Consider the following 10,705-nt stretch of genomic DNA (forward strand, 5'->3'; position numbering starts at 1 on the left):
CGACTAGTTCATTTATTCTGCTTGATAATCCATTGCAAATTTAAAATGAAACTAGAGCTTCTGTGACTTGCCTGCCACAGCTGAGAACTCTAATATACAAGCTCTTGTGCCTTTGGAAGTGTAGCCTCTATTCTGGTGCTACTTTATCAGAAAATAAATGAACACAATCAGACTTAGCAGAAGAAAGCCGAAAACCTGGGTGTGGATGGGGATGGGGAAGACTTGCACTGAAAGACTCATCAAAAATTAAAATTTTTGCAGCCAACTAGGCCTGTGTGAAGCAGCAGGTATTCACTTTGGATTTAGATTCAGCTGATTCGGAGGGACAGTGATTTGAATTTGACCGATTTGATTCAACCGATTCAGATCTGAAGAGTCAGCGCCGATTCGGAGATTTGGCCATAGACTAAACAGGCAGCAGTCCTCACCATGCTGGACACAGCTGCCTCTAGCTGGTAAGTCTGCTGTGGTGGGTGGAGGGATTTGGGCTGGGGCTGGGGCTGGGACAAGCTGCACAGATCCAGGGGCATATGCCTGCTCCCATGCCCTCCCAGACTGGCAGTGTGCAGCGGCACACAGTGGTGGGAGCCCCCCTCCTCGAGTCCTGCGCCCCTCCACCCCAGCTGGGCAGCTTGTCCCAGCCCCAATCCCTCCCTCACTGTGGGGGTGTTGGTCTGTTCCTCCTCCCCACACACACACCCTTTCCCTCCCCTCTCTGTCCACCACAACAGACTTACCAGCTGGAGGCAGGTGTGTCCAGTGTGGGGAGGACTGCTGCCTGTTTAGTCTATGGCCAAATCTCTGAATCGGCGCCAAATCTTTTCTGAATCAATTTGAAGTCTTCCGATTCGATTCAGAGCTTTTAATCAGTCTCCCGATATGATTTGGATTCAGAGATTTGGCCACCGAATCAGGCTGAATCTCCTCCGAATCAAATCAACTACTGAAGCTTCGCACAGCCCTAATATCAACCATCAAATTAACTAAAATGGTTGAAGTCAGCAGGCACAAGACACTGTTTTGTTGTCTTAATCTGGATGTCCAAGAAGCCACACCTAAAGCAAATTTATGTGAGCAAGGTCATCTCCTCTGCTACTGCAAATGGAGGAGATCCAGTGGATCTCCCACCTGATGGACAAAGTGGTAGACTACTACTTTCATGCCACTATGGTGCTATTGCTGAGCAGAGGGAAACAATGCCCCCTTCCCATTTTTGTTGCCCTGCACTGGACTTTCTCTAATTTGTCCACATCCTCTCTGTAGTGGGGGGGCCCAAAACTGAACAGAGTACTCCAGATGTGGCCTCACCAGTGCTGAGCAGAGGAAAGTAATGGCAAGGAAGTATGAGGCTCCTGTGCTAGACTCTGATGTCAAGAGCATCTCATTTATTCAGTGCAGCTGAGAATGTTGCTACTTGCCAAGGAGTAAGGGAATGTAATACAAAAGACATTTTAAAGGTAAATAAATGAGGGGAGCATTGAATAAAGATAATTTTAGACTGTCTTCATCAATGTAAAGGTGGGTTATCTTGAAGTGAAATACATGCAACATAGTTGCATTACTATGGGTGCATCTACACATGCCACTACGGCACCATTGTTACTGCACCATCTTTTAGTACCAAGAGGAAGTACTAAAAGATGGTGCAGTAACAGCCCATACTGCTCTGTGTATGCTACACACAGTTATTTTTAGGTATTATGTCACCACAGCAACGCGCTATAATAGGGGAGTGCATTGCCACAGTGACGTAGCATCACGTGTAAATGCGCCCTGTAAGTCCTAAGTGTAGAAAAGGTACTTGTAGCAGTTAGGACAAGGTAGCTAGGCAAGATCAGCACTGTACTTCTCTCCTATACACTGATCTTCACTTGTTTACCTCATGGTAAAACTAAAATGCCTGATATCTATTATGTTTTACAGTGAGAGAGTGATTATATATGTTAGTTATCCAACGGTAAATGCACATCTTTTGCAAGTTTCTTGTCTGTAAAGACATAGCCTTAAATGCATCTGCTTCTACCATAAATAGCAAAAGGGCATAATCATCAGAGGTGACAGTGAGGAATGTTATACAATGTTAGTTCAAGATAAGAGGCTGTAAAGCAGAATTCTTTGAACATGACACCCAGGACATCATAATAGCATTGATACTTTACCCTTGGCACCACATAACCTCACCCACATCCTTTGGATCCCTTTCCTAAATCCAGATAGCCTTCTGTGGCTGATTTCCTCCTCAGCCTTTATTCTACTAGCCTCCGTTTTTTATATATTATAAAAATAGGGGAATTAAAAGCTATGTCAACAAAACAAGCATATCTGTCACACTGCAAAACAGGGCTTATTCAGTAATTTTCAGTGTGAGCCAGCAACACAGATGACATTCCTTGGCTAAAAGTATCAAGACATGTATATGATTAAGTCATCACTGTCCCTCCAAAATAACACCAATGTATTATGCTGCAGTAATTCCAATGGTGGTGGCAAAGTCAGCCACTGCAGGTGTGGTGGCTATTTTTACTCCCCACAAAAGCAGGGCTGCAGGCCTGGTCATCCTTCTCAGTTACACTACTAGCAGGGAGAGAGATGGATTGCAGGACCGTCAGTTAGTGCTGTGGAAATTTGGCTCTTCCTCTTCTCCCCCCATTTGCTGCTGAAGGAAGAAAATAGTTGTGTGGACTAGGTGGTGCATCCTCCACATGCTCCTTGGTAGGAAAGACTCTTGCAACATCTACCACAACCTCAGCACCAGTGGGCACATGTACAGTGGGAAGGCTTCCTGAGATCACATCTCCTATGTAATCATCAGCCATGTCCCTGACTAACATACAGCCATCACAAGTTCCTAGTGTGGATGAAGCTACATTGGCATAAACCTCATCTTTACTGGGATGGCTGGTTTGTCCCAAAGAAAAAAGTCATTTTACTAAACTAGTAGTACAAAGCTCAGCTGGTGAATATAAGCTGTGTCTACAATAGGAATGTTTTACTGTTGTTATATCCCAGAATTCCTCTAGTAGCATAGTTCTCCTGGGATGGACGTAGCCTGGATGAGCAGGCTTAGAGAAGCCAGGATATTTTAATAAGCAGGGCTGGCCCTGGTACATTGTCACACCCTACACTGCAAAGAAGTCACTATTATACTTATTGCTGTACACAGCTTTATTCCCAGATGGGATAAGCTATGCTGACAAAAGAACTGTGTCAGCTAAGGGTGTGGTTTTTCATACTCCCAGCAAATACAGTGATGCCAGCAATACTATGTAATGTAGACCCTGGCTATAGGCACAGGTTTCTGCCATCTATTCTCTATTACAGCATAACTGATTTTTGTCATAAGTCCAGCACTGTGCACAGAGCCAGTCTGCCAATCTGAGGGAGGAGAAACTGCTAGACAATCCATTGGAAATACTGCACTCTGAACTAAATGCATTTCACCTAAAAATATGCAAGAGGGATTCCTTGGATTCCTGGTGCAGAAATGGAGTCAGTCCATTTCCTTAATCATTGACCTCTTGGCTGAAATTCTCCTTAACAACATGAAAGGGATACCATCCACAACCTCAACTACATAATTAAGTTTCTACTAGAAGAATTCCATGCTCATATTCTTCACTGGTAACCTATAGCTTGCTGCTACTATAAATATTTTCACATGGTTATACTGACATTCAAGCAAATTCTGGTTATACTCACTGGTTCATAAATCTCCACCATTTAGTAGCCCCACCAGTTCAGCTAGCTTGCTCCCATTCAGTGGTGTATAGACATTTCAATACACTGACACCTCTGTTCTTCAACTTTCTTTCTCAGATGTTTCCCATCTTCTGCCTTATTTTATAAAGAGGAAGCACATGCCTAGTCATCTCAGTAGAGCAAAAGTCATTTTCTTTCACTTTCTGGTTTAAAACTAGCCTGCAGTGCAAGGGTGGGACATAGAAGAGAAGGCAGTTGAATTCTATCAGGGGAGGAAATAGGGAGTTCACATTCCTCAGTGCATTAAAGTCATTACTGCCCCTGTCCACAAATGAAAAAGAAAGAAGAGATGCATCTCCCCTATTGCCAAAAAAAGATTCTCTTCACCTCCTTCTCTTTGAGCCAGACATCTCAGCTGTTCCCTGTTCAGCTGCCCAAACAGCTTCCCCTTTACAACATCTGAGGTCTTGTCTACATGAGAAACTTACCCACTTTCACTCAAAACCTGGTTTTAAACTGATTTGATTAAACTGTGCAAATTTCACACACACACAAGACCTTTGCCAGATGTATACATCTGGGGTGAGAAATCCTGTCCTCATGGATTTCAGTGGGATGAGGATTTCACCCATGCAGTGAAAAAATATTCAGCGCACTGAAAATCAAGAGCAGACTAAATTTAATGTGAGTCAATTATATTGCATTCAAAGTGTGTTATTCATTTTCATATGAAAGTCAGTAATAACCATCTTTTAATCCCTGTAATCCGCTGCCAAGTTTCTAAATTGGTGCTTCCTACAAACCAGAGGACCTTGCTATTGAATTTAGATCCATCTTTCCCTAAAGTGCGTGCAGTGTTTGTTAATAATACATGTTTTGCACTTATCTATCCAAAACACTTTTCAAGCATTAACTACTGTAAACACAAGGGCCTTCCCTTCTGCAAGGTACATTACTGGCAAATTATTCTATATTGCACTAATTACTTTTATAGTCAAATAAAACTGTTGATTATATATTAATTACATGTACAGTATGAAGCAGACAGTAAGCAACTGCTTACTGTATGTGTGGGGGTTTGGGCTTAAATTTGTGGACAGGATATTTATTGCTTGTACAGTTGTGAGATAAATTATTGGCAAATAGAAGCACAGATGGCTTTGCCCTAAGATCAGGCATCACATGCCAGAAATTATCTGGGAAATTGTCATTTTAAAAATAACTTTAGAACAAGTGCCAAGTTCTGAGAGATCTCTGTGTCGAATAAACAGATATAAACACAACACTGTCCAAAGCTAAAATATATTTGGATTATACCATGGAAAGCAGGAACAATTAACATTTATTCTCTGCCAGTAAAAATGAAATCTTTCCATATTTCTTTTGTGTGCTTTTAATCAGGAAGTAGAATCCATGCTACATTTTTGTGCATTCTTTAACTGCTTTGGAAAAAATGGACCAAATACTCATGCTCCAGTTTCCTAAAATTCAGTTGCAAGTTAAAGCACAATTATAGTCAAGTGATTTTTAATTAGTTCTTTAAAGTTTTATCTTTAGGTTCTGTTTTTTTTCTGAAGGGAAGTACATCTGCATCTCACTCATTTCTGTTGTTCTAAAAGTCAGACTTTTCTAGTTTATTAACATGTACAAGTAAAGATATTGTAATGAATCTACAGTTATAGTAAATTTGCAGTGTTCAGTTTATACTGTTCATTACTCTCTAGTAACTGAGCAATGATTTTTACGGTATATTCCTACTCCTGATGGCATTCTTTTCTTTCAATAGGAAGCAGTATTGTGTCATTTGGGCCATACAGTTTCACTGCCATGAAGAGATAAGAACAAACTAGATGACATTTTACCATACCGTTTAAAACTTGTCCTTTGCTAAGGGGTGGGGGAGGGCTGCCATGTGTCAGTGACAAACCTCAGCTCCTCTCTCACCTCCCTCCACCTCCTTCTCTTTCTCAGACAGGAATGTTGATCTCTCATCCCTGTTATCTGTCACCTGTCTGAATCTGTCCTCATGTCACTTGCTTATATGGACAAGTTAGAATGGCAACTTCTGACGCTGTGCTGCTAAAAACAGCCTCAGCTCCCTTCAGCCTATCGTTTAAACAATATCCTCCAGCAAGAGAAACTCAAAGAACATTTGATCACACGAGCCTTGGAATTATTTCAAGGGAACTAACCCGGAAACTGACCAGTAGCACCCTTATTCTGAACATATGCACCTTGGAATAGCTAGGGATGAGCACCTCTTTGAATTACAAGTCCTTTTCCAAAGAGCAGCAAACCATGGATAACCTGGAGAAACAGCTTATTTGCCCCATCTGTTTAGAGATGTTTTCTAAGCCTGTGGTCATCCTTCCTTGTCAGCATAACCTGTGTAGAAAATGCGCCAGCGACATTTTCCAGGTAGGTTCATTTCAGCATAAAGATTTGCCAGCCTGAGTTCAAATAGCACTTGCTCAAGGCAAAGAGAAGAGCAACACTTTACGAGATTGGCTTATTTACTGTTAATGATTGGCAAGCATTTAAAAAGGCATAAGTAAAAGCAGAACATAGAAAACTTCTTTGATGCGTGGCTTCCTTTGCATAGAGACCTTTGTGGTTTGGACTATATAAATTGTTATATGATGTTCTTACATACAGTGATCCCAGAGCCATGGCAACTGTTCTGATCTGGCCCATTGTCTTTTGCATTTTGATGGGTTCCTGACATTTATTTACTTATACTAAATTCATTTTCAGCATTTACAGACATTTAATTACGAATTGGTTTGTTTAATTATTATCTTTTTGCTATCTGTGTATCTCCAGGCAGATTGCTACAGTATTATTAGCCAGTAGGCACCAAGTGAAATAACATTACCTTACATATTTCTTTTGGGTTTTTTAGCCAAAAATCCCCAGTTAGGTTAGTAAAGAATTACTGGGCCTAATCCAAAATTTGTTGGACTCATGGGAGTCTTTTCATTGACCTCATTGGTTTTGGAGTAGGTGTTAAATAGGGGGCTTCTGTAGCATAAGTGGAGCGGGGGGCGACTGAGGTAGCAGCTCCGAGCACTACCTTGGAGGGACAGCAGTGCAAGAATAGTCACGCCACAACATCAGCTGAACACCCCACCACCACTGGGACGGTGGCGCTGCCCTGTGCTGTGCGGCTGTCACAGGTGTGCTACTACATCTCTGGGTGGCTGGATGTATGTCTTGTGTTCTGAACATTAAGGCTATTACCAAAACAATTGCAAAGTGTTTTAAGAAGGTATGCATGGCTTTATTCACCTATAATTTTATTGCTTGGCAAGAACAGGCCTCCAATCCATACCTCACAACCAGGGGAGGCACCACTGTGGCTTCAGGTGGTCGATTTCGATGTCCCTCATGTAGACATGAAGTAGTTCTGGACAGACATGGTGTGTATGGACTTCAAAGGAACCTTCTGGTGGAAAATATCATTGACATTTATAAGCAGGAGTCTACCAGGTAACGTACTTATTTGTATCCTTAACAGAATGTTGACAGTACAAGCCGACAAAGCTTATGGTTGTGGAAGGTTCTCCCTTCCCTTCTTGCCTTTGTTTTATAAGTTGTTGGGTATATTTAGTTATTTTATCTTTTGGAGATGGTAGAGTTATCCCACTGGGAGAATGACATATCATACATGCTCCTGTGTTTACTGTAGAATAAAGTCAACTCTTATTTATGTTATATCACTTGACCAAAAGCAGTGTTCAAGTAGGTGTTGAGCTTTTGCTTCTGGTGCTTATTCACATAAGTAATACTTAGTCATGGACACAGAGTTCTGGAAGTCAATCTGGTTAATCATATGAATTAGGACCACTTTATTTTATAAATTTTTCAAACCCATATGTTCTACAGCTTGTCTTCAGGCATGTACTCCTAGGTTAATAAAATGTTGGCACTTGCTGAAAAGCCCTGAGGGACAATTGAAGCAAAAACAAATACATCTGAATTATATTCAGAAGCCAGCCCGCATCATAATAAATTGAATCATCAATATTTAAAAAAAGCATGCCTGTCAGCATAGGATGTGAACTCATGAAATCAAGTCTTATTTAGGACTCACTTTCTGTATAGAAGAGACTGAAATTACCAAAAATAACAGTTCGTGACAATGCTGTGTAGCTGTGTATAGGAAAGCCAAAATTCTAGAGGAGAAGAATGGGTTAACCCTAACAAGTGAGATTAATCCTAAATTACAGTCACTTGCGGCATATATATACATGAGTCATCTATAGGATAATATCATTGTTATTTTTGTTATCAAAGGATGGGTTGGGAGGGTGCTGATACTTAATGGATCACACTTCAACTCACAGCTTAGGAAAGAAAATTGAAATAGTGGACCTGATCCTGTAACTTTTGCCAAGTACATAATCCTACAGAAGCAGTTCCACTGACTTCACTACAAGTGAGGGCTTGTTTATAGCAGTGGTTCTTAACCTCGTTCCACTCAAGGCACCCCTCAAAAAAAGCCAGCCCTGTTTTCACTGTTTGGTTTTTTTTACTACAGAAAAATAATAAGGCAATTCTTTTGTTGCAAACAATTCAGAAAGGCCACAAAGGGCAAAATGTTTTTGATACTATAGGTTCCTATTTGAAATCTCTGGGTTTATCTTGTGAATCATGTGTAGATGCTTGCATATTGTGCGGCACCTTGATGCACCCTTTAAAGGATCTCACAACACCACTGCTGCCAAACTCCTAGGGTGCTATGGTACCCTTGTTGGGAATCACTGTTTTACAGGAACGGTTCCATGTTGAATATCACTTTTAGAAGCAGGTTGACAAGACATTGAGGTCTCTTGCTACCAATCATCTTACAAATCATTTTGTCAGGCAGGAAATCTCAGATAGACCACAAAGAATACTAGTTAAGGACACCACACACCCAGCAGGTTAGTCGAATCTTTGTCAGATATGTATGCGACATGCAAAATGGACCCTGCCCCTTGGCCAGAAAACAAAAGAATGAAGGAACCCACAGTTGCAGTGAGTCCTCTGTCTTCAGTACAAAAGGACTGCCTTCAGCATGACATTTCTATGTTTGAAAGTGCAGTAGTGGCTGAGCTCTCTAACAGAGGCTGAATGTCTCCCAGAGCACCCATTGCAGTGCTGTGTCTCAACACTAGTGCTGCCGCACAGAACTGAGCCCACAAGGCTCAGACATTCAGACACGTACCCAAACACTATTGTGATCTAGCTGTTTTTGAGGGTAAGTGTTCCTTCAGGGTGGAGGCTGCTGTAGGTGAGAAAAGCCTTGTGAAGCTAAGCACAAGGCCAAACCAAGAAGCCGGGCAGCACAAAGATGGTTTAAATCTGTCTTTCCCCCTTCCCTTAGAAAGGCTTCACCAAGCAGAAGCCATCTGCTTTTATGAATCTGCCCCTGTATGCATCAGTTAGATGCACCTGTTATTGCTACAGGGAAAATCACTGAGGAAATCATTCAACAAAACTGCCATGCTAGATATAGCAGTCAACCAAACAAGCTGATTCTTCACTTCCTGTATTTTTCTGTGCAGTTGTGGTTAGCTCCCATCGCATGGAGAAGTGACTGAATTTTACTAAAGTTAAAAAAACCCTGGCTAAAAAAAATCTTTTACAGGTTCTTGTGGGATGACTGCAGAATAAAGCCATGGGACTTTGGGGAAAAAAAAAGCAATGGGACACACTGCACCAAAGATCAGAAATATAGATGAAAAATGGTCCTGACCTCTGCAATTTGTCCAAAAGGGCAATTATTTTATATATGAAGGCATTTTTAACCTTCACTTGTGTCCTTACAGTTATGCTAATTATCAGTGCTGGCAGTGATACCACATAACAGCATTATCTAAGGTATTTAGCACTTTGTGTGCTTCAGCTGCTTATCTCTTTTCCCCTTAACTTTTCTAAACTGCTATGAGAATATGGTCCTTCTCTCCCTGCAATTTCTTGAGCATTGGAGTCTTCACCTGCTTGGGGGACAATTACCTCAGCGGTGGTCTCAAGAAAAAGATACATCCCTAGCTCCCAATTGTACTCCACATTAACTAGTACAGCAGGTTGGGCTCAGTCAGCAGAACATCCTAAGGGGCTGTGCTGCCTTGATGGATTAAAAAAAATGATTTTAAGTTAAGTGCTAAAAAAACACAAACAGATTTTCTGAAAAAAATTGATTTTTCAAAGCTGTGAAACCAACTGGGAACTGAAGTAGTAAAAAATCAGGGTTTTTTTACATAAATTGATCTTTTATTTAATTCAAAGCCACCTTTCTTTAACTGTAGACCTACTTAACATTAAATTTGAGATCATGACCTAGCATTGGGAGGGACCACTCAGATCATTACATCTGGCCACCTGTTGTCACATGGTATAACCACTTCCATGAACAGACCAGGCTCCAGCCAATGAGTATCTTTATGAAGGACTAAGCTTATAATCTATTAAAGTAATTTATATCAAGCAAAAAGATATTTACCAGCACAAATTTTGCTGCTGAAGGTTTAAAGGAGGTCAGATCCCCAACTAGTAGAAGTCACAGTTACCCAGCTGGAGCCAGAGTTGGATGAGATGCAAACCCAGCTTTTGACAGCAACAGCCTCTGCTGCAGGTACAAAGAGGATATTTTCTTCATTTCTGTTTATTCAACAAGTTCAGCACAATGACGCTTTCTTTTAAAGTTGTGAAAACACTTGGGAACTGAGGTAGTAAGAGATTGGCTGTTAAACAGATCAGGAAGATATAGTTCCTCTACCATCTCTAAACTAATGATGGTGGATATCAGGGAGAGTGATGAATAGATAGATATAGATATAGATATACCTGGTTTGGTGCCCTCCCTTTAAAGCAGGGGTACTTAACCTCTTGCCCACATGCCAAATGTGGTCAATGGAGCCATTGCATTTGGCCTGTGGGGGTTCTTAGGGGTTGGGAAATGTAGTGGCAGGGGAGCAGTGGCCATTAATACCGCCAGCCTCCCCTGTCAAATTCCTATGCC

General features: G+C 41.3%; 1 protein-coding gene across 3 annotated transcripts in view; it reads left to right on the forward strand.

Moving 5' to 3' along the window:
• The window catches only part of TRIM55 (tripartite motif containing 55), a 74,052-nt gene that overhangs the window by 8,543 nt on the left and 54,804 nt on the right, over positions 1 to 10,705 (forward strand). The window contains exons 1-2 of one of the 3 annotated variants that reach the window (XM_019548734.1): positions 5,706 to 6,117; positions 7,016 to 7,188. In XM_019548734.1, coding sequence (XP_019404279.1) covers positions 5,950 to 6,117; positions 7,016 to 7,188 — 341 coding nt within the window. In that variant the 5' untranslated portion in view covers positions 5,706 to 5,949. Of the gene's footprint in view, positions 1 to 5,705; positions 6,118 to 7,010; positions 7,189 to 10,705 lie in introns of those variants that run through there. The other 2 variants (XM_019548719.1, XM_019548727.1) reach the window with 2 other exon arrangements.

Source organism: Crocodylus porosus, unplaced genomic scaffold, assembly GCF_001723895.1.
Source record: "Crocodylus porosus isolate Cpor-Errol unplaced genomic scaffold, CroPor_comp1, whole genome shotgun sequence".
NCBI lineage: Eukaryota > Metazoa > Chordata > Crocodylia > Crocodylidae > Crocodylus > Crocodylus porosus.